This window comes from Phyllopteryx taeniolatus, chromosome 19, assembly GCF_024500385.1.
Source record: "Phyllopteryx taeniolatus isolate TA_2022b chromosome 19, UOR_Ptae_1.2, whole genome shotgun sequence".
In the NCBI taxonomy this organism is placed as follows: Eukaryota; Metazoa; Chordata; class Actinopteri; order Syngnathiformes; family Syngnathidae; genus Phyllopteryx; species Phyllopteryx taeniolatus.
In genome coordinates this window covers 387,411-414,712 of record NC_084520.1, presented here as the reverse complement: position 1 = coordinate 414,712, position 27,302 = coordinate 387,411, and the positions used below count along the sequence as shown (strand labels likewise).

Genomic DNA, 27,302 nt, shown 5'->3' with positions numbered 1-27,302 from the left:
ACATTGTTGGCACTTCTGACAATATAACAAACACCAATACAGCTCAAACCCTAAATGTATAGGTATGAGTGTTTTTAACGGTTTGGGGTATGCCATATAATGTAAGCATATGACCCGTTTCTGTGCATTTTCATTATTTATCACGTTAAATTCCAAAAGACGGAGACTATGAAATCTGCCAAATAAAAGAGGACAACTGGATTGACGAAGGACTCATACAGTTCATGATAATAGCAAGCGTTTAATCCTACTCTTACTATGAACTATCTACTTATTTAGCGGTTTAGAATGCTACTGAGACTTGCATTTTCATTCTTTTGTGTACCCCTTATCCTGTTCAGGGTCACAGGGAACGCCCAGCATATCCCAGCCAACTTTGGGCGAAAGGCAGCATACATACTGGACTAGGGTAAATAGACACATGCAACCATTCCCAAAAAAACATTCATGCTGTACTAAGAGATAAAATGTTAACCTTAGTCAATACAGTATGATCAGAATGATAAGCCTCCCTTCGAATAAATATGTATTGGAACATTTGGTCCATATTAGATCCGTAGGCTCAGTAGTATCTGAGAACAGAGTGAGTCGAAAAGAAGCCTCTCAGACTTCTACTCCCGTTTCCCAAACCCACACTTCCTTTCTCTCCACGTGACTGCGGCTCCCACTCATTTAATCCCATCGCATCCCTCGAGGCCTTTACCCGCCACTCCCACGTACATGTCAACTTTCGCCAGACAGCATTCTCCATCACTGTCCAGCCTCCCATCTCTTCACCCCGGCAGCGTGATCCCACAAGCCCAACCAAACATGGGCCGCCAAGTTCGGAAAAAAGTAACCAAGTGAAAAGGGTGGAATTCAAGGAGGCATTAACTCATTTTAAAGTACACTAACTGTAATAAAAGTAGTTCTCAAGAGCCCGCCAACAACAGTCCACCTTTCTTCGAGCATTCTGGCAGACATTGTTTATATTGGATACTACGGTATCTTTTCAACATTTAGTGCTCATCCCTTAACATGGCTTTTCCATGTGTGCTTTCAAAAGGGAATTCTTAAGTTCATGCTCCCTTTTTTTTTTTGTTCTAATCAGCTTACACTTTGTTTACAGTGCAAATGTATTTTGCAAAGTAACCAATATATGGTGCTTCGACATGATTATGACGCCCCAAAAGACTGTCGTACTTACTGGTTTGAATCCATGCATTCACAGATAAGCTATATCAGTAAACGGCAACATCCAAAGCTGCACACGCCTTAGCCTTTTCAACTTGACCGAGAAGTTAAATAGTGTTGTTACACTATACAAGTTAAGTTCAGACAGTCTTGTCAAAACTTGCTTGCTCAAGCTCTCCTTGCTGCATATTCAAGAGTCTATTTTCACATACTGAAGCTTGCTTTCTCAAGTCTAAAGCAGTAAAACTGTTTACCCTCTGACATGGTTCCTTTTTACACTGTAAAAAAGCGAATGAAAATACAGCACAACTAATAATGTGAGACTGCTTTTTTATTTTATTGGTTGACCATGAACAGAAAAAAGGCTTTTACAGTATGAAGATGTAACTTTAATAATTATCTGGACAAGCAATCATGCTAAAGTACACCAATAAATAGCATAATACATTTTAAGGTGGCATTGTGAGAAGAGATGGGCCTAATAACCAAATGTTAACAATTTGGTCAATTGTACAGAAATACTTGTTGATCATTTGCAACTTAAAGCGATTTAGGAAAACTGCAGTAAATGAATTGCAACCAGCAGAGGTGCTGTTGATTCAGTCTCAACCAGGTTGCGTTCTAACAATAAAATCTGGTATTCCGATACCACTGCATCCCGTTTTTTACGATCATTGGGCTTTATAATGTCAACTCAAATGCGACCGGATACATTCGTTACCGTGGCGACGACAACAAGAGCGGAGCGCGCCGACGGTATTATAAGGACAAAATGGGGAAAAACGTGTGTTGGTGGTCACCGGTGCCGAGGACAGGAGAGGACGTTCGTTTAAGGCTCGCTTGAGGTACGTTCACGTACTTTGAATACCATACGGCTCGCAAGCAGGCAACAAAAACGTTACGTAGCCTAGCAAGCTAGTGGTATCACGAACGTTTGTACGTAAACATGTCACCGTTCTGTCGAATCATGCTCTAAAGTTTCCGTGTGGGATAAGTCATTTCATTGAAAATAAAGTCACTTAATTACATTAAGTTAGCAATGTAACGTTGCTTTGACCTGACTGATTAGAATCCACGATCTGACGAGAGCCGTGATTTCCAACCTTTATGGAGCCGAGGAATATACTTTACAATTGAAAAATCTCACGGCACACCAACGAACAAAAATGTCACAAAAAGTGGATACATGAATTACTGCATTTACTTCCTGCCATCTAATAGAAGAGCATTCATTTGTTCTGTCTGCCATATGCCTCACTGGCATAAATGGAGGAACAAAGATACATTATTTATTGTAAATAGCTTTTTTTGGAGCAATTAAGTACACAAGTATATACAGTAAACGAACAGGTCATTTAATTAGACACATTCCTCTATCTTGTGATCGGATCGGTGATGGTTTTTTTAAACTCGCTGATCGGCCCCAAAAATCCTGACTGTGTAAAGCCTAGTAAGTACTTGTCATTTTGGGTCAAAACACCTTGCAGTGTAAACTAACTAAGGTGCTTTCCCACAACATCTAGACCACGTCGAGTCGATTTGGTCCACACCAGTATGAGTACTGTGTTCATAACTGGCCAACCACCACACCGAGGAGGAAAACGGACTAGCATTTGATTAGGATTGAGGTTTCTGATGGCTTGCACCAGAGTACAGTCGGAGTTTGTCTTTCTGCCAAACTACAGTCTCCATTAATGTATCACAGTGGCTAATTTTTAGACTTCAAGGTAACCATGCTCCTTCAAAAAAAAAAAAAAAAAAAAAAAAAATAATGAAATTGAAAGGCATCTTCCTTTTTAACTCATTCAGTGTCAGCCCACCCGGGTAACATGGATATTTGACTTCCAAAGCAGACAATGGCAGTGAATGTGTTTCAATCAGTAACAGTCTAACGGGTCAAAAAGCATGACCTTATAGGCTACCCCGTGACAAGACATTGTACGCATACATTTAAGTCGTTCTCAGAGCATGGGAACATTTTTAAATGCATTTACGAAGGATCCTGCTGAATGGCAAGTCATCACCCTCTTTACAACTATACACAAATGCCACCAAACAGACTTCCAAGGTTTATGAAATGCTAACCAGCAATAAACTGTTTGCGCATGTACATTTGGACGAGAAGAGGATGCTGACCTTGCTTTTTGGCACTTAAAGCTTCTTCAACTTGGGCCCATCCTCTATGGCCTCATCATCTGGGATCAATTACAGGACACACCAGAGACGAAACTCTCATGATCAGAGAGCGAAGGAGCAGCTCAAAACACGCCTTGACTGCTGACAGTGCTGTCCCGACTGAAATCGTTGCTCAGTCGCTCATTTTCGTCCTTCGACCGAGTCCTACATCCAGGCCTACAGGCTTAAAATTGATCATCTTATAGTGATGGTAATTACTAGGATTGTAAATCCTGGGAATCGCACTGAAAACAAACAAGTGAAAAAAGAGACCAACTCAAATCTGGATATGTCAGATGAAATAGAAACAAAATATGAGACCACCCTTGTTTCTTTAGTTTCTTGTTCATTGTTAATGCCAGCTACAACTAAAGGCACATTTGTGTAAACACATTTAATGATGACAACAACAATAGGTCATCGAGTTTAAGAACTGATATCGAGGCCTTTTCCATGGTTTGCTTGATAATAACCAAAATCACTGGGAATACAATTAAACTACGAGTGTCAAATTATATTGTAAAAAAAAAATATCAAATCAGCTGCCTTTATGTCGTGTTCGTTGTATTCTTCAGGTAAGATACAGTACCAGTGGTACCAGGCATTAAAACGAACATGAAATTGAATAAAAAAGTGCGGCCTAATCATTATTTTCATGACTGGATATACAGTTGATTTTGCAAATCATCTGTTAGTTCATTTGACAAATCTCCAATTCCACCATTAATGCCAAGACAATCGTGATTCAGCCTCATGTCTGGTTCTGTAATAGGCACTATTAGACATGAACTCATTGTCATTAAACTGCTGTGGGAACATACTGCAAGTATAATGAATACATTTACGAGGTTCAACAATGGGGGCAATATGTAAATATTGGTTTTCCATTATTGGTTAGAAAAGCAGCCAGTAGCTGCCAATTCATTTCAATTTGGCCCAAACAACAATTACTCAAGGACTAACTATTATGTGGAAATGTTCCCGTGTCTGAAAGCAATTCGTACCTGTGTTAAGTCCTGATCCGTCAACAGATGCAACTCCCGAGGTTTGAAACAGTTCTGACATTTGCTTTTGTTGAAAAAGTTTGCCTGGAATTTCCTACAGGAATTTTCTTTAGCGGTAGACATTGTCTTTCCCCAAGTCGACGCTCTGTGCGATGTTCTCTGGGTGACTTTAATCAGCAGTGGATTTGTAATCCTGCCGTTTACTTGTCTCTCTTCTACTCCAACTTGAAAAACGACCAGGCGCTCCCATGCATTTTCCAAAACCAATGACCAAACTGGCTTCTGCTTCTTCTTAATGTTGTTCTGAAATCATTCTCTGTCTGTTTGCTTGTATCCAATTGCTTCTTCCCCAGAAATAATTAGCTGCCATCAAGCCACCCTGCTCATCACTCAATCAGTGATGAATGCTTCTCAGTCAATGGCTCACGGACCACAAAGCGCAGCGAGAGGTGGCTAATATCCTGTTAGCTCGCCAGTGGCTCTCCAAATCAATAACTTGATGGCGTAAGCCACGAAAACTAAGTTAGCACACTGGTATCGCCATCAAACTTCGACGTGATAATGTCAAATAGGCGACACCTAACGTCCATGTGAAGAAGTAATAATATAATAATAATAATAATAAAAGAAAGGCCTTGCGGTCAGACAGCAGGCAGGTTATTATCCCGGTCGCAGGCGTTGGTCCGTGCGAAGTTCACCCAGTTCTCCCTTGCTAGGCTAACTATTAGCACGACGGCTAGCTCGTAGATACGCTCGCGCTAAACAAAAAAATCCTGTCACAGTCGGTGTCTTCACTTTGCTTTAAAAAAGAAAAAAAAAGAAAGAAAGACGTTCACAATCACCAAATGACTCCAGTGCCTTCTTCTCAAGATAAAAATTTCGCATGCAAAGAGAGCACCGCGCAGTAAGTCACTGATCTAAAAAAAAAAAAGAGTGTTTCAGGATTGCTTCCATAACTAGCTTGGTTTATTTTCCTCTTTCCCAAACAGAGAGAGGGGTGAGGAGCGATTTGGCTCAAGCGCCTGGAATGCCAGGAAATCTCGCGAGATCTGCTCAATGTTGCCATCCACAGACACAACACAGTACAGCGTCGTCATTGTGATTCCGAATGTGATTATATTATCCATCCATTTTCTGTACCGCTTATCCTCACTAGGGTCGCGGGCGTGCTCGAACCTATCCCAGCCGTCTTCGGGCGAGAGGCGGGTTACACCCTGAACCGGTCGCCAGCCAATCGCAGGGCACATAGAGACAAACAACCATCCGCACTCACATTCACACCTACGGGCAATTTAGAGTTTTCAATGAACGTGCATGTTTTTTTGGGGGATGTGGGAGGAAACCGGAGTGCCCGGAGAAAAGCCACGCAGGCACGGGGAGAACATGCTAACTCCACACAGGCGGGGCCGGGGATTGAACCCCGGTCCTCAGAACTGTGAGCCATCCACCGTGCCGCCTCATTACATTAGAAATGACAACTACAGTTAAATATTGTTGGAACCGCAATCAATGTCCTCAGCAATGTGAGGCAGATGTGCTAACCAGTCGTCCACCGTGCTGTCCAGGCAATATAATATAATATAATATAATATAATATAATATAATATAATATAATATAATATAATATAATATAATAATAGGTGGCACCGTGGAAGAGGATAAACGGTGAAGAAAATGGATGGATGGATAGACATATTGCCTGCCTTCCTCCCACATTTCAAAAACATGCATGGTAGGATAATTGAAGAAATTGTCTGTGAGTATGAATGATTTGTCCATCCATCCATCCTTCCATTTTCCACCGCTTATCAGAGGTCGGGTCTCGGGGACAGTAGCTTTAGCAGGGACACCCACCAGTCTTCCCTGTCCCCAGCCACTTCATCCAGCTCTTTCGGGTGGATCCCGAGGCGTTCCCAGGCGATCCAAAGGATGTAGTCTCCAGCATGTCCTGGGTCGTCCCCGGGGTCTCCTCCTGGTGGGACGTACCCGGAACACCTCACCGGGGAGGCGTCGGCCACCTTATCTGGCTTCTCTCGATGTGGAGGAGCAGCGGCTCTACTCTGAGATCCTCCCGGATGACCGAGCTTCTCGCCCTATCTCTAAGGGAGAGCCCGGACACCCTGCGGAGGAAACTCATTTCGGCCGCTTGAATCCGGGATCCTTGAGGAATCCTTGAGGAACTCCGGGCGAATCTCATCCACCCCCGGGGCCTTGCCACTGAGGAGCTTTTTAACCACCTCGGTGACCTCAACCCCAGAGATAGGAGAGCCCGCCTCAGAGACCCCAGACTCTGCTCCCTCATGGGAAGGCGTGTCGGTGGAATTGAGGAGGTCTTCGAAGTATTCTCCCCACCGGCTCACAACGTCCCGAGTCGAGGTCAGCAGCGCCCCATCCCCACTATAAACAGTGTTTATGGTGGACTGCCTCCCCCTCCTGAGACGCCGGATGGTGGACCAGAATTTCCTCGAAGCCATCCGGAAGTCTTTCTCCATGGCCTCACCGAACTCCTCCCATGCACGAGTTTTTGCTTCAGCGACCAGCAAAGCTGCATGGGACCTCAGGAGTCCCACAGGCCAAAAAGGCCCGATAGGACTCCTTCTTCAGCTTGACGGCATCCCTCACCGTTGGTGTCCACCAACGCGTTCGGCGATTGCCACCGCGACATGCACCGACCACCTTACGGCCACAGCTCCGGTCGGCCGCCGCACCAATGGAGGCGCGGAACATGGTCCACTCTGTCCCCTGCCTACCCCCGGAACATGAGCAAAGTTCTGTCGGAGGTGGGAGTTGAAACTCCTTCTGACAGGGGATTCCGCCAGACGTTCCCAGCAGACCCTCACAGTACGTTTGGGCCTGCCACGTCAGACCGGCATCTTCCCCCACCATCGGAGCCAACTCACCACCATGTGGTGATCAGTTGACAGCTCCGCCCCTCTCTTCACCCGAGTGTCCAAGACACGCGGCCGCAAGTCCGATGACACAACCACAAAGTCGATCATCGAACTGTCATCTAGGGTGTCCTGGTGCCAAGTGCACGTGTGGACACCCTTATGCTTGAACATGGTGTTCGTAATGGACAATCCGTGATGAACACAGAAGTCCAATAACATAACACCGCTCGGGTTCTGATCGGGGGGGGGAGCGTTCCTCCCAATCACGCCCTTCCAGGTCTCACTGTCATTGCCCACGTGAGCATTGAAGTCCCCCAGCAGAACGATGGAGTCCACAGAGGGAGCGCTCTCCAGCACCCCCTCCAAGGACTCGAAAAAGGGTGGGTACTCTGAACTGCTGTTTGCTGCATAAGCACAAACAACAGTCAGGACCCGCCCCCCCACCCGAAGGCGGAGGGAGGCTACCCTCTCGTCCACCGGGGTGAACCCTAACGTACAGGCGCCGAGCCGGGGAGCAATAAGTATACCCACACCTGCTCGGCGCCTCTCACCATGGGCAACTCCAAAGTGGAATAGAGTCCAACCCCTCTTGAAAGGACTAGTACCAGAGCCCAAGCTGTGCGTGGAGGCGAGTCCGACTATATCTAGTCGGAACTTCTGGACCTCGCACACCAGCTCGGGCTCCTTCCCTGCCAGAGAGGTGACATTCCACGTCCCTAGAGCCAGCTTTTGTAGCCAGGGGTCGGATCGCCAAGGTCCCCGCCTTCCGCCACTGCCCAGCACGCATTGGGAGTGATTTGTTTTTAATTATTATTTTTTGGGTCTATGTGTGCCCTGCGATTGGCTGGCGATCAGTTCAGGGTGTACGTACGTACATGCTTTGCACCAAAAGTCAGCTGAGATAGGCTCCAGCACACTCACGACCATCGTGAATGTGATGCATGGATAGTCAGGAATGACAGTAACCAATGTTTTTTTTTATGCTATACTTTTCAATCAAATTAATTGCTGATTTTGCATCCAAAAACATGCTTGGTAGGTCAAGTGGCATTGCTAGACCTACGACTGAAGCCCCCCTAAAATGTTCTTCAGCCAACCAGTGTTTTTTGTTGTACGTGGTTAGGGCCAAGTTTTAGTGTCTGAGGCCGCCCAAACCAATCTTAAGCCTCCCTAAACAAATTTGTATTTCCCTCCTTTGTTAATAGTTGTATGTGTTGATTGTGTTAACAGAAATAAACACATAAATTCAATGCATCATACAGTTTTTGTTTTTTTTACAATTGTATGAATGGATGATTTTTTTTTAGCTTGAGCACCTGCCCCCAAAAATGTCTGCACGTGTCATGGGTTTGCGTGTGTTCCGGTTTTTGTCTTCCCCCTGTTTCACACACACCTGCTCCTGGGAGCATCTTCACCACCTGTGCCTCGTTCACCCTCATTACCTCTGGCATTTAACCTCGTGTCTCATTCTTGTCGTCACGTTCCATTATTCCTTGTTTCCACGTCAAAGACTCACAGTAAGACCAGACCCTGTTCCGATGATCGACCTCGCCTCTTTGCCTCATGTTTTTGGATACGGTTGCCTTTTTTTGGATCGCCTGCCCGTGTACCGACCTACGCCCGTATGTTAAACCTCTCTTTTTTGAAACTGTCCATTTGTTTTGGTGTCGTGCATTTTTGGGTCCTATCCTCCGTTCTGTTCATGACAGCACGTGCCTCCCAGTGAGTATAAAGTCGATTGCAATATCAAGTTTAATGTGTCTCCAGACTTACAAAAGTTGCAGGTCTGGTGTCACAGAAGATGCAGTATATTTGAAGTTTTCTTCTTCAAAGTAATCTCTCTGGAGTCGAACGCACGTTCCCAACCTTTGCTTTCCCGCCTTCATGCACCGCTGGAAGGATTCTTCCGGAATCCTCCGTAGCTGTGTCATCGTGGCCATCTTGATGCTGTCCACGTCTTCAAAACGGATCCCCTGACGACTCCCTTGAGCTTGGGAAAGAGAAGAAAAAAAATCCCACAGAGCCAAGGTGAGTAGGGAGGTTGCTACAGCACGGCCATGTTCTTCGTGGTCGGAAAGTGTTGAATGTGCAGGACATTGTGAGCAGCCATGTTGTCATGGGGAAGAATCCACAAGTTGTCCTACCACAACTGTCACCGCTTCTCGCGTGCCGAATGAAGCAAACGCATGCAGCGGGATCACTTTGCACATGTGCAGTTAGATGGATGGTCTGGCCCACGCTGAAGGGGAAACTTGTAGTTTGTGTTTAAAATATGTATTGTCTTTTGTGATGGCACTAATGGAACTTTTTGGACATCTTTTATACTGTACACATCTTTGAAATGTAAATTTCAATGACTTTACGACAGACTGCTATCTCTGTGCTGGATGTTATACATTATTCATTATGTCATATCCATATTCTATTAAAATAGCTGTGTGACATGGAAATATGATTGTAGTACCCTTCAGTACAACAGCATTGTACTATTGGAGCTCATGAAGTACTGCATTTTACGTATTTACTTGAATAAATGTAGAAAGTATGGCCTGAACTCTATCCTGACATCTTCTATATCAAGATTCCCTTGTATAAAGTTTTGAAATAACGCGAGAACAATTCATTATTCAGATAACGAGATCTATTGAAAACAGTTCTACTCTATTTATGTGCTCTTTGTAGGGACGGGAACAGTTTTAATGCTGGCAACAACTGCACATACTTCAGATAGCTACTGTGCACCATATGCCAGTCTTCATGGCTGACTCCAGCAAAGGCTATAATAAGCAACAGGTTCTACTGGACACCAGCGGGTCAGAAAGACAAGCAGGGTAGCGTGAATGGATGGTGGACGTGGACGGGAGGAGAAGGGCCGCTGTTACCTAACTAAACCTGGACAAGAACCACTGCCAATCCTGAAGGATTAGCTCCTTCCGCTGTGCTGTGAGTGACCCAAGAATAACAAGGATTACAGGTGTGTGTTGTGTTTTGTGCTTCACAAGCTGTTTAACCCATCAGTATCCAATCACGTGTCAGTCCAAGTATGGATGGTCAGATGTCCTGCTGGACACTATAATAGTACTGTCTCATAACAATTATATTTCTTAAGTAAATGAAGGCAACTGCATTAATCCAGGATTTAGAATTGTGTTTGTGAGATATCCAATGACAGTATTGATGGGCTTTCTGGGGGAGGAGCTTGTCCAGAATATATTTAGCTGTTCTCCTGAAACGCACTTTAAATGGAAAGTGAACTGTCATTGCTCGTAAGTGGGCGACCAAAAAAATGAGAAGAAAATGAAAGCATTTTGTTAGAAACCCAAGAATCAAAACTTCTATCTTATTCATCCCTGTGGTAAATGTGGTCATGTATAGCAGTTATGAAACTATAAAGTCTATCATGAAAAGCAACCATACTGCGTGTCTGGCTACGGTACGTTACTCCGCTACAATGCTCTACTGTATGTTTCGTCTCCCATAAACCCAAAAGCTTTATTCAAAAGCTATTGTTCTCAAAAAGTATCTGACTTGAGCCAAATTACTTTCTTAGCAATTGAAAATCTGGAATGATTGTTTCTGACATATCTTGCTGTTATACACGCAATTTACCAATCATTAGGAACCTGTACTATTTCCCTGGCATATGCTGATAAGATAAATCCACAACCATTCCCAATAGCCAGTAGATTTGATTCAATCAATTTAATACCAAAGACAATTACTGTGGGGAGAAATGACAAGGAAACGTATGCAGATGGGATTTTCCGACAGAGTGTTTTTGTGTCTTTCATCTCTCGTTAGCGTCGGGTAGAGACTAGGGATTGCCACGTCTTAAGAGACCAAAACTGGATCGGTTCAAGTGTTCTGTTGTCATTGTTTCGTTCTGACAGTGCTACCTCGTCCACAGAAATGGTCCTTCCGTCAGTGATGGTATTGCCCCTGCTGATCGTCATAGCGGCTGGGGTATACTACATCTACAATGAGGTCATGCAGTACATGGCCAAGTCTTTAGTGCGGAACAAAGTGGTGGTGATCACAGATGCTGTGTCCGGTGTGGGAAATGGTAAATTATCTCCGTGATTAGACCCCACATTTTAGGTTTATTTGTCATTGGTTTGAAGTGTAAGATTTTTCAAGACAATTCAAATACACTATTAAAATGTCTTTTGTCTTACCTGCTATTTACAGTAGATTTTTTTTATTTTCTCCAAATAAAATGTTGAAATGTTTAAGTCAATGATTCCAGCCAAGAAGTAGTCAAATACACAAAAAAGTCAGATTAAGTGCAATACATACTGTATCTTTGAAACTGGCTTTTAGCTTTCGCTACCCGACTCTCGACATCTCATAACCGTGGACGGTTAAATATTCTTCTTCTTCATAACTAATGTCGGTTGCTTTTCAGAGTGTGCTCGTCTCTTCCATAAGGGCGGAGCCAGGCTCATCCTGTGTGGCGCTAACTGGGATAAATTGGAGTCTCTGTATGACTCTTTGACAAACGATGCTGACCCCAGCGAGGTGAGGCAAATTATTTTAACTGAATATTTCATTTGTTGGCCACCTTCCTAGCTGATAAAATAAATGGCCTCTAATGTTGGACATTTGGGGAATAGCAGTAAGGATATCAGGGCTTAGGACACGGGTAAAAGTTCCCAAATTGACATGAGCCCAACATTAACATTAGGTGTGAGCCAAACGGCTTGTGTCCTTGTCATTGTCATCGTTTTCCCCCCTTCTGTCCCCATTTCCACAATCACCACTTCCTACTCTGAACAACACAATGGCAGGAAATCCTCTGGGACAACAAGCTGTCCTCTATGTGCAGTATCGCTTGCACAGAGCTCAACAGATGTTAGCAAGCAAGACAGTGGTAACAAATTGCTGGATGGATCAAAATGAAAGATAGGTTTGTGTCAACAAATATCATGGATAAAACAGTATAGGTGGGACCGTGGCACAGCAGGACACAAGCGCCAGGAGTACAAATTGTAATATGTACAGTGTGTCTATGTATACATTCTGTACATAGAATACTCGCATCACTTTAATCAGAGGGTCTTAAGCTCCATTTTAAAGCTGCCAACTAACTCGGCAAATATGACTGTCCAGAAGTTTAAATCACTGGAGGTCAATTCAGCAGGAAAACAACCAAACCCAATGGAATTATCTGACAGAGTGGGACACCTGTGGCCCCACCCACACAGAAACATATTTCAGTGCATCTGTAAAATGTATTTATGTATTCCCCCCCCCACCCCCAATTTCTTTTTTTTTTTTTTTTTTTTTTTAGTCCCCCTGGGGAGGAAGCACATTTGAAAATTGTGTTTGCCACATTTTATTTTCGAATGAATGAATGATTGGTTGGGTATTTTGTATACTGGCAGCAAACAGAAGAGTCCGATACGATTATATCAAGTAATCCCATTGCGTCTCTTCACAGACATTTGCCCCTAAACTGGTTATCCTGGACTTTAGTGACACGGAGAGCACGGAGGACGTGACGGCCGAGGTAGTGGACTGTTATGGCTGTGTGGATGTGTTAATTTGTAACAGCAGCATGAAGCTCAAGGCTCCAGTGCAGAGTGTCTCTCTGGAACTTGACAGAAACATCATGGACATCAACTACTTTGGCCCAACCACCTTGACCAAAGGTGGCATGCATGTTCTTGGAGAATTCTAATAGCAAGTACGCAAGCCTCAATGTTTTTGGAAGCTGTCCTCATCTCATTGTAATTGATAATATGGCAGGAATTCTTCCCACCATGATTCCAAGAAGATCAGGACAAATAATCTTGGTCAACAGCATCCAAGGCAGACTGGCCGTTCCCTTCAGAAGTTCTTGTGAGTTGTCTATAATAATAACCACGGAATTTAATGTAACCATTGTTACTTATGTGAGACAACGTATGCGTCTGTCCTGTGGTGGACTGTGCATTTGGTCCCTGGGTCTTCATTCGGGACTTACCCCAGTTAATATACCTCTTAATACTGCAATACAAACAATCATCTTGGCGAGAGGCTAATAAAAGAGATATTACAAAGCACTATGCTAAGAAAGGTTACACGAGACGCGTGTTTGTATACAGCCATAAATGCTTTGCTCGTTTCGCTGCTTCTTCTTTGGAAATTGCGCACCTGATGGTTTTGACCAGTCCTCTCAATGTTTACGATAACTCCATCGTTCCCCAAGAAATGCCACCCCCCCACACTCACCATCTCATCTTGCATTTATTTTACAGAAGGCGACTCCACAAGGGGACGCAAAGCCTCCATACAAATGCCAATGAGTTCCAATATTTATGTGGAATTTGGACTGCCCTTTTTGTTTTGTTTGTTTGTTTCGGTCTGAGCGATTTCTACAACTTTCGGATATAGCAGTATAATGTAGTAACTTTGATGACAACCTTACTTTCACCATCCCTTGACTCTTCATCTAGCAACCATTTTGGAAAATACAAACAAAATGGTTAACCTTAACCATAATTAGTGTTTGAATGCTGAAATGATAACATAAGCAGAGTGTCCCTGACTGCACAAAAGACTGGAAAACCATTGGTGGTGAATATAGATGCACAGAAGGCTTCAGAAATTACGTTCTTTGAAATCTTTTTAGAATTCCATTTACCTGTGACTTTGATTTGGCCATCCTGCCTCTTCTTAAAAATGTCTGCATGATACAAAAGATAGTCTAGTGAGTATGCACTCTGCCTTGCAGGTGCAATAGGATGAGTGTTTCTATGTTTGCACTGATCAGATGCAGCCTCGAAGCATGCGGTACAGGCCTTCTTTGACAGCCTCCGGGCTGAGGTGGAAGAGTACGGGATCACCGTGAGCACCGTCAGTCACACTTTCATCGATGCCACTGTTCTGCCATCTCCTGAGAAACCTGCCTCCAAACCAAACAGCTTGGCTGCATGTGAGTACAAAAACTGGTCACTGTGTGACAACAGTTCACCAGAAACACCAAAGTAGACGGCAACGATTTTACATGGGATTCGATTAAAAGTTACTGATGAGTAAATTGATCTCACGTTTTCCCTTGCCCGGACTCGGGTCACCGGGGATCCCCTTTGGAGCCAGGCCTAGAGGTGGGGCTCGAAGGGGAGCCCCTGGTGGCCGAGTCTGCACGGGTCCCCCTTCCCAGGGACTCACCACCTGTGGGTCGGGCGTAGTGTGAGCTGGGCGGTGGGGCCTTGGTGGTGCGATCCCCGGTGACAGAAGCTGGCTCTTGGGACGTGGAATGTCACCTCTCTGGCAGGGAAGGAGCTGGTGTGTGAGGTCGGGAGGTTGGGCTCGCCTCCACACACAGCTTGGGCTCTGGTACCAGTCCTCTCGAGATAGTTTGGACTCTCTTCCATTCCGAGCAGATGTGAGTATACTTATTGCCCCACGACTTGGCGCCTGTATATTTGGGTTCACCCTGGTGAACGAGAGGGTAGCCTCACTCCGCCTTCGGGTGGGGGGACGGACCTGACTGTTGTTTGTGCCTATGCACCGGGGGGTGTGTTCCAACTACAGGGGGTTCACACTCCTCAGCCTCCCTGGTAAGGTCTCTTCAGGGGTGCTGGAGAGGAGGGTCCATCAGGAAGTCAAATCTCAGCTTTAGGGGGAGCATTATGTTTTGTGTCCTGGCCATGGAACAATGGACCAGCTCTACACCCTCGGCAGGGTCCTCAAGGGTGCATGGGAGTTCGCCCAACCAGTCCGCATGTGTTTTGTCAACTTGGAGAAGGTGTTCAACCGTGTCATTTGGGGAGTCCTGTCTGGGGTGCTTTGCGCCTTAAACGGGCTGTTCGGTGCCTGGAAGACCAGTGTCAGAGTTTTGTCCACATTGCCGGCACTAAGTCGGATTCGTTTCCGGTGAGGTTTGAACTCCACCAAGGCTACCCTTTGTCACTGATTCTGTTAACTTATATGGACAGAACTTCTAGGCGCAGCTGAGGCATAGAAGGGTCTGGTTTGGTGGCCGAAGTATTGCATCTCTGTTTTTTGCAAATGATGTGGTTCTGTTGGCTTCATCAAGCCCTGATCTCCAACTCTCACTGGAGTGGTTCGCAGCCGAAATATATTCAAGGCCGATTTGTGTGTGTAGACTTCCCTCGGGCACAGACGGAATAAGCTTGGATGAACTCCCGGGTGTCTTTAATTAGGCTGGGCCACCAGAAGTGCTGCTGGATGAAATGGATGGTGTGGGTGATGACAGGTGAGCTTGGAGTTGTGGGCTCACTGAAGGACGTCCAGTCCTGGGATCCTGGTGTTGGTTAATCCGAACGGCATGACTTGGTATTTGAAGTGTCCGAGGGGGTTTTCAATTCATCCCGTTCTCTGATATGGATGAGATGGTAGGCATTCCTTAGGTCCAATTTAATGAATATCTGGGCGTCACAGAGGGATTCAAATGAGGGGTCGTGGTGATTTATTTTTGACGGTGATGTCATTGAGTCCACGGCAATCGATGAAGGGACAGAGAGTGGTAGCTTTCTTCTCGACAAAGAAGAAGCCGGCCCCTACTGGAGACGAGGAAGGTTGAATGTGTCCGGAAGCCAGTGAGTCACAGATATAATCCTCCATTGCCTTTTTCTCAGGGCGGGAAAGGTTGAAAAGACTGCTGGAGGGAAGAGGGGCTCCTGGCAGAAGATTAATGGCACAGTCATACGGGCGGTGGGGGTGTAGAGAAATGGCCAGGTCTTTGCTGAAAACGGGGAATAGATCATGATTTTCCTTAGGCACCTGGGAGAGGTCGACAGGTATGACAGCTGTGGCAGGTGGGTGGTGGTTTAGTGGAAGGCGGCATGGCAGAGAGCAGACAGTGCAAATGGCAGGGCTCCATCCGGTGATTGACAAGTGATTCCAGTCTGTGGCGGGGTAGTGCTTTTTTAACCAGGGAATTCTGAGGAATAACGGGGTCTCAGGGGAAGGGATCACAAAAAGTGGAATGTCCTCACGGTGGTTTCCAGAAATAAGCAGGGGAAATGGAACTGTTTGGTGAATGACAGGGGAGATGACTCTCCCATCCTAGCCAGTGACTTTCTTAGGAGACGGGAGTTCTTGGAGAGGGAGTTGCAGCTGATGTGCCAATCCTTTGTGAATGAAATTGTCATCTGCACCAGAATCTATAAGGACAACTATGGGAGTGTTATGACTGGGACCAAGAATGCAAGCAGGAATGGTCATACGGGAGGGAGAGTTTGGGGAAATGGTGGTTTGGCCTACCACGCCGCTTTCAGGTCATGGTGCGCCTGGTCTTTTGGTCACAGGGGGCATGTGGCAAGGAAGTGACCTGATCTAGATCCATCGTCGCTGGGTGACACGATGCTGAAAGTTTCTGGGGGTCTGGTGGTGTGTTACCTAGTTGCATGGGCTCATCTGGTGCAGTGGGGGGTAATGAACGGGCAGTTGGAGGTGTAGAAGGCGTGTGAGGTGCTGACTGTGCAGTGCCCACGGTGGAAGCAATCTTGCGCACTCTAACCCCCCTCTCTCGTACTCTCTGAAATGAGAGGCAGGAAGTGGCGAGAACAGGCTTGGCGGCGTGGTGGAAGAAGTCAACTCGGCTGGGGACACGGAGGGAGCACTGAGGACAAGTTGAAACATGGAGGTCAGAAAGACAGCGACGAACGGCGTAGCTTACGTGAATGCTTGAGAGCCGTTATACCACAGGAGAACGTTAATACTCTGGCAGTAGAGTCTTGGGACTGGCAGGCTTGAATGCAGATGAAGGCTGATTAGTGACAGGTGCGTGGCCGAGGAGGTGCTGATTACTGGGGAGAGGGAGCGAGAGGAGCACAAAAGCGCCACCCAAGCTCCAACAAAAGGACTGCAGGGCACAGCTCATGACACAAAATCCATCCATCCATTTTCTGTCCCGCTTATCCTCACTAGGGTCGCGGGGGGTGCTGGACCCTCTCCCAGCTACCTTCGGGCGAGAGACGGGGAGCACCCTGAACTGGTCGCTAGCCAATCACAGGGCACATAAAAACAAACAACCATTCACATTCACACCTACGGGCAATTTAGGACTGTTCATTCAACCTACCACACGTGTTTTGGGATGTGGGAGGAAACCGGTGTACCCGGAGAAAAGCCACCCAGGCAAGGGGAGAACATGCAAACTCCACACAGGCGGGGCCGGCTGTGAGGCTGATGTGCTAACCAGTCGGTCACCGTTCCGCCGGGATGAAAATAAGCAACTCCAAAATCTGAGACCTTGGTCCTCAGTCGGAAAAGGGTGCTGTGCCCCCTCTGGGCCGGGGATGAGATCCTGCCCCAAGTGGAGGAATTCAAGTATCTTGGGATCTTGTTCACGAGTGAGGGAAGAGTGGAACGGGACAACGACAGGCGGATAGGTGCATCGTCTGCAGTGATGCGGACTTTGTATCGTTCCGTTGTGGTGAAAAAAGAGCCAAGCCGAAAGGTGTAGCTCTCAATTTACTGGTCGATCTAGGTTCCTACCCTCACCTATGGTCATGCGCTGTGGGTCGTGACCGAAAGAACAAGATCCCACAAAACAAGCGGCCGAAATGAGGGGCTCAGAGTAGAGCCGCTGCTCCCCCATATTGAGAGGAGCCACAGGAGGTGGCTGGGGCATCTGATTCGGATGCCTCCTGGATACCTCCCTGTTGAGGTGTTCCGGGCACGTCCCACCGGGAGGAGACCCCGGGGACGACCCACGACACGCTGGGGAGTTTGTCTTCCGGCATGGCCTGGGGAATGCCTTGGTGTCTCGGAAGAGCTGGATGAAGTGGCTGGGGAGAGGGAAGTCTGGACTGGCTGGCTAAAATTACTGTTGCTGCGGATAAGTGGAAGAAAATGGATGGATAATGTGAGGGATTGAATTTGGAGTGTACAGTCCAATCTTTATTTCTTAATGTCGAGTCATTGTCCCGGCCGAACAGGAGCAGATTTCTTTTCTCCAGGTACTCTTCCCACATTCCAAAGTGATGCACGATGGGTTCATTTGAAGACTCTAAAATGATCCATAGGCATGCTAATGGTCGTTTGTCTATATATGCTGGCGACCAGTCCAGGGTGTATCCCGCCTCTTGCCCAAAGTCAAGCAGTCCAGCTCACCTGCGACCCTGATGAGGAAAATGGATGGATGGTCATCATCACACGTTTCATCTTCTGTTACCTCCGAAGTCTCACATCATTTGCTGGCCTCGTTTTTACAGGAAATGTGATTTCTCATTCGGTTCATAGATGACGGCTCTACAGGTAATTGTGCTCCTTGTTTCTCAATGCAGCGGGGATTTTAATGCGTCTGCTTTTCCATATAGTTATTGCCAGTCAGCTGACCCACGGGGTGCGTCCTTCGGTCCTGGCCAATGAGATTATGCGAACGGTGAACAGGAAGAGGAAGGAGGTTGTGCTGGCCCACCCCATCCCCAGGGTGGCGGTCTACCTCCGATCCATCCTACCTTCTTTCCTCTTTGCTGTACTGGGTGCTGGAGTGAAGGACTCTGTCTTGGCTGAGCAGATGCAGTAACGCAAAGGTTGAAGATGATGACGGAGAACAATCAAGCATGGATTATTATTGACTTTTTGCGTGTGCCTGAATGTTGAGGTGACAGCAATTACAGGAAGGACAAAAGAGATACAGTTCCTGTTAACAACACACTACTTAAACAATGGCTAGAAAGCGAAAGATGCAATATGGACTTTTCATCAATTTGTGAAGTCAGCCATTAACATATCCAAGGAAATGTAACGAATAACTCGCACAATGAATCAAGTAAACATTTTCCCATAAAATATAAACTCTCTAGGCAGTAAAATGTGTGCATATTGATCACATTCGTTAATTATTTGTAGGTTTTTCAAGGCATTTGGAGTTGCGATGTAGAAATGGGCACCAGATTAAACATTTTATTTCAAGTTAAGTTTGCTAATTGTGATTTCTTTGGCCATGTAATTGAGTTTGCATTGTATTATCAATTGAAAAGTACAAATCAAATTTAAAAGACACAAACAACAGCATTTTTACCCCATGAAAAAGATACTGTATTACACTCCTTCCAAATCATCAGAAGGCAGAGGTTTGAACATGGGAAATGTTTTGTTTTGTTCATCCGCAATCAAGCAACACTAACTAGCGGGAAATGAAGATCTTTTAAACAAACAAACAAAAACTAATTCTCCCATAAAAATAAACTCCAAGTGATCAAATTTTCTCAGTTATAGCGTTGAGGTTGGTGATTGATCGTCAGTCATGTACCCGTCTTTGGTAGCGATGCATAAAGAAACTGTTGCTGCAATATTCAAACAATCGGACTAATGGAGAAAGCAGTCCCATCATTCAAAAAGTTAACGCTGGATCGTAATTTGGTGTCGCTTGGAAAATCTAAATAAAAGATTTGACTTGGGTGCATTTCTTTAGTCAACCACCAGGTGGCAGCAAGGCATGTCCTTTGTGACGCTCAGTGGCTTTGGGGCTGATATGTACAAGTAGACTGCGTTCATATATTACAGGAATTCTAAGGTCAGAAGATAGATTTTTACCATTTTCATTGAAATTGTTAGACTTATTTTTGTGTGATTTTGGTGAATTCCTGTCACTATGGCAATAGCATGATCTCAATGTGAAACGAGGAGTAATTTTGGAAAAGTAACAACAATACATATTCAAAGTCTGTCCAAATCCTAGAGCATACATGCCCCCCTGCAGACATTTCTCCAAACTAATACCAGACCAGATCGATTGATTTGTTACATTCGTCAGTGTGCTCTGGAGCGGGTCTCCTGCAACGATTGCATTTTTAGAATCAAGGATGATTCCTTTTGTGATGTCTCGTAATTCCTGATATGAAACAATATTTAGCCTACTGATGTTGCTTTATGATTGTGAGTAAGTCTGACTTCAACTTGCGTGTGTGGACATCAAGTCCAGCTGGTAAGCGGGAGGCCGTCCTCCAGGTCGCCGTCCTCTCGGGAGTTCGACATCCGTCGTCGACTGGAATGTGCCCGCGATGTCCACGTGAATAAATGCAGTTCGACGACATTTGCGTGCGTCAAACAGGAAAGCTTTGTGAAGCGCACTCAGCTGGACTTTTCAAATTGGCATTTTGTGGTTGCTCAGACAGAACAGCCAAGTCATGTATGTCTCATTGCAAGATGGAGGTCAGCTTGAGAGAGAAACTGCGTGTTCTATAACACTCCCTTTGAATATAGTCCGATATATAGCAGACAAATTCTTTGAATGACATCAGCCTCATCGTTTCTCTCAATCATCACTCTCAGCTCTCTGAAGAGCAATATGTGGGTGAGGGCCAAACATGGCCGAGAGCGATATTGAAATTCAATGTGCGTCATGACTTCTATATCAGAGGGACGTGCGCAGCTCTGGAATGGAGAGGTGATCACCCTTATCAATTTTTAAGGCCCAGGTTATTGGCACAAACCTGACTTATGGGGGTTATGCAGAGGCCGTGGTAATGATTCCCTAATCTTTCACGGACCGCCCCATACTTGACTTTAAATGATTGGTTGATAGCAGCTTTTTATTGCTCTGATGATTATTACGGTAACGTCTGCACGGTGGGGTTCACTTTGCCCGTCTGTCGCGACATTGGATGTATTGGCCATTTCTGCACTGTGGCCTAATTGTTCAGAGAGATCTAGTGGCCAAAATCAAAAGCAATGCTTACTATCGTTGTGAAGCAGATTGGATTGTTGGCCCACTAATAGCTGAAAGGGGACGTGGGGGGGAAATAAAAAGAGAGGCTCTTCATCCGCTTCCATTCGTTTGAATTGAACCTGTGTGCGACCGGTTAGAGCGTCTGCCTCACAGTTCTGAGGACCGGGGTTCGATCTGTGTGGACTTTCCTCCCACATCCCAAAAACATGCACGAATTGGAGACTCGAAATTGCCCGTATGGATGGATGAGTGCGGCGTGTGCGACGTTCATCAATGGCAACAATCAACGCAAGCCTCACTATTTCACCCACCGTTCCATTATCCATCCATCCATCCATCCATCCATCCATCCATCCATTTTCTGAGCCGCTTCTCCTCACGTGGGTCGCGGGCGTGCTGGAGCCCATCCCAGCTGTCATCGGGCAGGAGGCGGGGTACGCCCTGAACCGGTTGCCGGCCAATCGCAGGGCACATAGAAACGAACAACCATTCGCACTCACATTCACACCTACGGGCAATTTAGAGTCGTCAATGAACCTACCGTGCGTGTTTTTGGGATGAAACCGGAGTTCCCGGAGAAACTCCACGCAGGCGGCGCCGGGGATTGAACCCCGCTCCTCAGAACTGTGAGCCATCCACCGTGCCGCCTCATTACATTAGAAATGACAACTACAATACTTAACTTGTTTGGAAGCGCAATCAATGTATGTTACTGACTGTATTCGTATGACTTGAAGCTGACCGAAAACCACGAAATGCCGCGTTGCCATTCAGCTGAGTTGAGGGAGTGATTACCCACCACGAAGTAGGCGGGTACTTAGTAACTACGTACATCACACACGGAAATCTGAACCGACCATTTTGCAAGCCTTATGCTGTTGATTGCCTTTCGCATTCAATCGACAAACTGCATAGATGTGAAAAGAATATTCGACTTATGACGGCATGGGAACTTGAAACATGAACTAAAGTGCATGATCTATGATCCACATAAGCACAGATTCGAATCCCAAACCTCAGAAGTGTGCTAAGCCCTATTCAACGGCGCCCTGCCCACAAAGAGCATTATTAACACAAAACAAATGAGCCATTTCTGGTTCCATTTCTGGTCCTTTGGTTGTCGTCACAATATTCCTATCGTCGCTACTCTTCTGTGGTGTGGTGGCATCGCAAAGAAAAAAGCCACTCACGGTGTTACATTGAACGAATCTGTTTGCTGCTCGGCTCTGCTCTTGGCCGTGCTACATTTTGTCGTATTTTGCCTTCACAATAGCATTCAAATGTAGCATCTTTCAAGGTTTAATCGTGGCATTATGTGTCTCATTGAGATGTCACATTCTTTGTTAATCCCTCAATCTTGTTTGGTTGAAAGATTATGCATATTTAATCTGCGAGAGAAATTTCGGCTTAATCCTTGAAACAACCTAGCATGCACTGCTTCTCCTACCACGTTACTTGGGAAACAGTTTCTCACAGTCACACAACAGACTAGTTTTTTCCATGAGAGTAATACAACTCCGCTGCCCGCAGCAGATTAAAGACTTGCGATGTTGGTTACGATAATCCTTCAATGTTCTTGCTTTTTGGACAGAAAAGCTGCTATACTCTTTCTCACGCCCCTCAAACCAAGACCGACCATCCAGATCATTATTTCACATGGGTGCGGAAGAGATCAAAATCCGTCCAAAATTCTACGAATAATATTCCAGTTAAATCAGATGAAGTCTTCAATGTATGCAAATGCAACCAAAGAACATGACAAATTGAGCCACAAAGTTTGCTAGGGTTTGATTTCGATCAGTTATTGCTGGTTGTTAGAATGTCATCATGTCAGCGCCAATATTGATCGGTCCAGGTCTAACTAGAGATGTTAATAAAGTTGGAGTCTCAGTATTGATCATCTGCCATCTGCTAAGTCAATATATTGGGCGGCAACTCAATGGCCAGTGTCAGGTGCTGGGGTGATGGGTTGGTTTTATTGCCACCCTTGTAAATAACAAACTACGGGTTTTATTGGACACCCTCCGTGAACATCGCCTTCTGACAAAGGAATGTGTAAACTGCAGCTACTGGAGCTATAATTACGGCACAATGAAAAGCAATTTGATCGACTGGATTTGTTGTTTGTTGGCACAGTGCTGTATGTGTTTGTGGAAACGCAAACTTTCATGCATCCATTTTCTGCAGCAGAAAAGACACTGAAGATGCTGATTTGGCGCGCCTTACGCTGCCCGCAACAAATCGATTGATCGATTGACACTTTGTTCGTAGCGTGAGAGAAACGACATTGTCACAGCAGCAATATGCAACCACTTCACACTCACGCTACAGCGAGAGTTGAACATCACGGCTTGATGAAGCCAACGGAGCCATTATTGGCAAAACCAGAGACGCAATAGTGACGTCGCCAAAGGCGTCTCCTCAAGGCTTCAGCTTCCCCTTGAAATTCTGTCCAGAAAGGTTACGAGCAGATCGGAGGACAAAGGGCAGCCTCGCATGAAACGAATCCGACTTACTGCTGGCAATGCGGACCAAACTCTGACAGCGGTCATACAGAGACCGAACAGCCTGTATTAAGGGGGTCCGGTACCCCATACCTCAAAGGAAACGGTGTAACTCCTTTTCCAAATTGACAAAGCACATGAAACTAGTTGGGGGGAAATCCCATGCACCCTCTAGGACCCTGCTGAGGGTGAAGAGTTGAGCCACTGTTCCACTGTCAGCATGAAAACCAGAATCCAACATTTGACTTCCCCAGGGACACTTTGCTCCAGAGCTCCCGAATAGACCTTACCAAATAGACTGAGGTGTGTGATGCCCTGCCTTTGGAACTCACCTTTTAGGTCTCCCTTCTCAATAAGGGGGACCACCACCCGAGTCAGCCATTCCAGAGGCACTGTTCCCGTGTTACAGAGGCATGTCAACCATGAAAGCTACCCGAAAAACCTTTCAACCACCTCGGGAAGCTCAACCACAGAGATACTGTAGGAGTCCCCGCACACTGATTCCTCACTGGAAAGAGTGGCGGGAAATTGAGGAGGTCTTCGAAGTATTCTCCTTACCGACTCGCAACGTCCCGAGTTGCCGTTATACACAGTGTGGATGGTGCCATGTCTCTTCTTCCTCCTGAGACGCCAGATGGTGGACCAGCATTTTCTCCAGAAGTCATTCTCCGCCAGACCTTTACAATAAATTTGGGTCTTCCAGGCCTGACTGGCATCCTCCCACCTTCGGAGCCTACACGACCACCGGGTGGGTAGTCATCGCTTGACAGCTCCGTCGCTGTGTCCAAGACATGCAGCTGCTAGTCCGATGACACGAACAACAAATTGCAAATCAAAATGCAGTGTAGTGCAATCGGGAAAGAATTGGCCTCACTGTTTTTAGAGGGGAGTGAATATTATACACAGGGAGATCCTTGTTGCTTGTTGCTTGTTGCTTGCGCTTGGGAGGCGAACTCTGTTTTATTTCTGTCTCTTCGGGTGATTTTCGGGTGTTTGAAATATACAGTAATTGTGAGTTCATTCTGAGCATTTTTAGCTTTCAACACTTTTGTTATGACTTAGAATAGCCTGATAGTCTCATACTGTTAGTCCTTGAACTGGATATGACGCTCGCGACAACAGCACGCACAGCAAAAGTGGATCAAATCAAAGTATAATAAAAAGACTGTAGACATCAAAATATACAAAGACTTTAGTTTGTCATGAATTGATTCCCTTGTCCAAGCTGAATTTACAATCCATTGTTCTATTACCATTAACGACGCAAGGTTTACGAGCGTTACACTGAGTCATTTCCGAAAAGTATCGCCTCGCTTGAATACAAACATGTCAACTTGAACTTGTGTATTTGTGAATCAAATTCAAGAAAGATTGATGTCATCAAATTATATACAGGTGACATTCATATCTGGGGTACATTTCATCACATTTTCGTATAAGAAATACAAGGTAGTCGATGCTGGTTTCCTGAGTGAAATACGGATATACTGTATGCATTGCATTTAGGCCATATGAAATACATACATATACAGTATACAGGTAATTACAAATGTGATCTGACACTTGGCACGAATAAATTGCAGACGAACAGCGATGATGAGAATCGGCAACATGATATCGGTGTCGGCAATCGGTTTCCTCATCTCCGGTGTATTGAGCTTTGAAGAGCCAGCCGTCTTTGTGCATATTATATGAGCGCTATGGGAATCCAAATGCGACAATATTGACTCCGAGCAATTAGAGCGGGGTCATGAGGTCTGCTGCAATTTCGGACGGAGACAAAGAGGATTTGAGTCCTTGGAATCCGAGAAAAGGCAAAAAGACTCAAAAACCGTGGCGATCCGCCGTCTTCAGGCGGACGAGCCTCACGAGCCTCTCCCTGCTCCCGAATTGGGCCGGGGGGAGATCGCAGAGCTAATCAAACAGAAGTGGAGATTTGGAAGCCCGCTAGACGCTGCACGCCTTGACCCCAGCTCAGTTCCTCACCTTCCAGGTCTGACCGAGAGGAGCTTTTCAAAGAAATTGGCGAAAGAACTTGAATTCAAGGGGTGCGTGTGTGCTCGAGCGAGCGCGACTGTAAACTCACCTGGAATCATATCCGAGTGAGACGTCAGCTTCCCCCACACGCATGAAGAGTTTCGTTTGGAAATATTCAACACGACCGCAAAATCAATGAGCGGTCCCCAGGGGTTTTCACCAGCGCATTCTATATTAGAATCTAGAAAAGGTATCGAATCCTCTTCCGCATGTACGTAAGATGTCTCCACGCGAGATGTTGCCCCGCATTTAAAGGGACCGAGAGGTGCCGCTTCCATTGGACGGGATTGAAGTTGACTGTTGATGCCCCCCTTTTAAATGCATGCCGGTCCAAGAGACCGCCGCAGACTTGCAGTACAACTCTATGTTGCAACATCTGCCAGCTAGTTACTATTGCATTTCAGTTGTGAAAAAGAATGAAAAAGGGATGTCTCCCATTCTTTTCATCTAAAAATGATGCTGTGTAAGTAGTTGCAATTAGCAGGGTCAAACCAAGTCCCCAAAAGAGGCTGGGCACATTGTGTTGTACAGTTATTGTGCCTTGGATCGTGACACCCGCCGTAAAACCTAAGATACAATATCACCTCAAATTACGTATGTTTCCCGTTATCAAGAAACCCAGTGTTGTTCGGTGAACACTTAGCTTGAGTAAGTTCTAAACGCGACTCGCTACATCCGAGCACATTTTCTAGCCTCGTGCGAGTGGACACTGTAAGCGGTCCCGAGGGAGGTCCAGTTCAGGGGGTCCGGAGGGGAGGAAGAAGAAAATGGGAGATAGGGGAGGACAGAAGCAGGAATCCTAATGATCTGTAAAGACTTGTATTCCCTTGCGTGGAGCTTGTGCGTGCGTGCGTGTGCTTTTTGCTGAACCACTAACAGGCCTCGGATCGCCGGCTACGAAAAGAAGGACCGGTAGACGTTTCTCCCGATGGTGATTGGCTGGCGTGCCGCTGCCGCCGGCTGGTTGGCTTATTTTGGATTTGCCAATCGAGGCTGTTGGACAGTCTTTGTGGAAAGTTACTGCTTGTCTCTCGTGCGTGTGTGGGTTTGCCCGACTATTTTGTCATGAGCGGCCGATAGGTTGGCCACCGGTTTGGCCGCAAATCCGAATTTCATTTGCTGGTGCTCAGTGTCGCAACGTCGCAGATTACAGCCAATCGAAATGCCCAGAAGCTTTCGTTCACGCTAAAAATACATTTCCGGGTTCAAAGCCAGCGAGACAGCTGCTTCGCCGTCCGCAAGCCATAAAGTATTATAGAGTAGCATGAAGTATCCAATATTGGCCATCCATCCATTTTCTGTCTCGCGGGTCGCGGGCGCGCCGGAGCCCATCCCAGCTGTCATCGGACAGGAGGCGGGGTCCACCCTGAACCGGTCGCCAGCCAATCGCAGGGCACATCCGAACAAACAACCATTCGCATTCGCACTCGCATTCACACCTACGGGCAATTTAGAGTCTTCAGTCAATGAAGCTACCACGCGTGTTTTTGGGATGCGGAGTGCCCGGAGAAAAGCCACGCAGTTTCCTCCCACATCCCAAAAACATGCATGCGTGTTTGTTTACGCACACGTGTGTTTTTTTCCCCCCTGTATATTATACCACTTGAAATGATAGATTTGGACCCATTTAAAGATGTTTTTTGTTTATTGAACATTGATGTCAGCACTTTCCTGAGTAACGATTAACGATTCCGTGAATCAATGCTCATATGATCACAAATCAATGAATACATGAATTTCAAACCACCAGACCGGGAAATACTGCATATAAATCCATATAATAACATGGATGTGTGAATAACCGATATCTTCATGACTGTCAGTTTGATCCAATGTGAAGCATAAAAGTGGGTGGGATTCCTCCCATATTGCTTGATTCTCCCTTGCG

The 27,302-nt window shown here is 45.9% G+C and overlaps 2 protein-coding genes across 8 annotated transcripts in view; one reads left to right on the top strand and one right to left on the bottom strand.

The window, feature by feature from the left end:
- mprip (myosin phosphatase Rho interacting protein) overlaps nucleotides 1–5,394 on the bottom strand; it is a 58,178-nt gene extending 52,784 nt beyond the window's left edge. For 3 of the 6 annotated variants that reach the window (XM_061756347.1, XM_061756352.1, XM_061756351.1), the window contains exon 1: nucleotides 4,353–5,385. In XM_061756347.1, the coding sequence (XP_061612331.1) occupies nucleotides 4,353–4,475 (123 nt within the window). In that variant the 5' untranslated portion in view covers nucleotides 4,476–5,385. Of the gene's footprint in view, nucleotides 1–4,352 lie in introns of all 6 variants that reach the window. The other 3 variants (XM_061756346.1, XM_061756350.1, XM_061756349.1) reach the window with 3 other exon arrangements.
- A 3,755-nt stretch (nucleotides 5,395–9,149) lies between these two features.
- On the top strand, nucleotides 9,150–19,114 carry dhrs7cb (dehydrogenase/reductase (SDR family) member 7Cb). 2 transcript variants are annotated; one of them, XM_061755657.1, is made up of 8 exons: nucleotides 9,150–9,271; nucleotides 9,926–10,217; nucleotides 11,134–11,306; nucleotides 11,649–11,761; nucleotides 12,684–12,894; nucleotides 12,992–13,084; nucleotides 13,998–14,159; nucleotides 18,517–19,114. In XM_061755657.1, exons 3-8 carry the CDS (start codon nucleotides 11,153–11,155, stop codon nucleotides 18,723–18,725), a joined length of 942 nt encoding a protein of 313 aa, XP_061611641.1. In that variant the 5' UTR covers nucleotides 9,150–9,271; nucleotides 9,926–10,217; nucleotides 11,134–11,152; the 3' UTR covers nucleotides 18,726–19,114. The 2 variants fall into 2 exon arrangements, with proteins under 2 accessions (XP_061611641.1, XP_061611640.1); XM_061755656.1 differs by lacking the exon at nucleotides 9,150–9,271 and having other exon boundaries at nucleotides 9,944–10,217; nucleotides 11,151–11,306.
- Nucleotides 19,115–27,302: the final 8,188 nt, after the last annotated feature.

Excerpts from the sequence above, each read along its gene's own strand:
- dhrs7cb (XM_061755657.1), top strand. The coding sequence starts at position 11,153 with ATGGTCCTTCCGTCAGTGATGGTATTGCCCCTGCTGATCGTCATAGCG. Across the intron at positions 11,307-11,648 it reads TGTGTCCGGTGTGGGAAATG|AGTGTGCTCGTCTCTTCCAT; the intron begins GTAAATTATCTC and ends GTTGCTTTTCAG. Across the intron at positions 12,895-12,991 it reads CCCAACCACCTTGACCAAAG|GAATTCTTCCCACCATGATT; the intron begins GTGGCATGCATG and ends ATAATATGGCAG.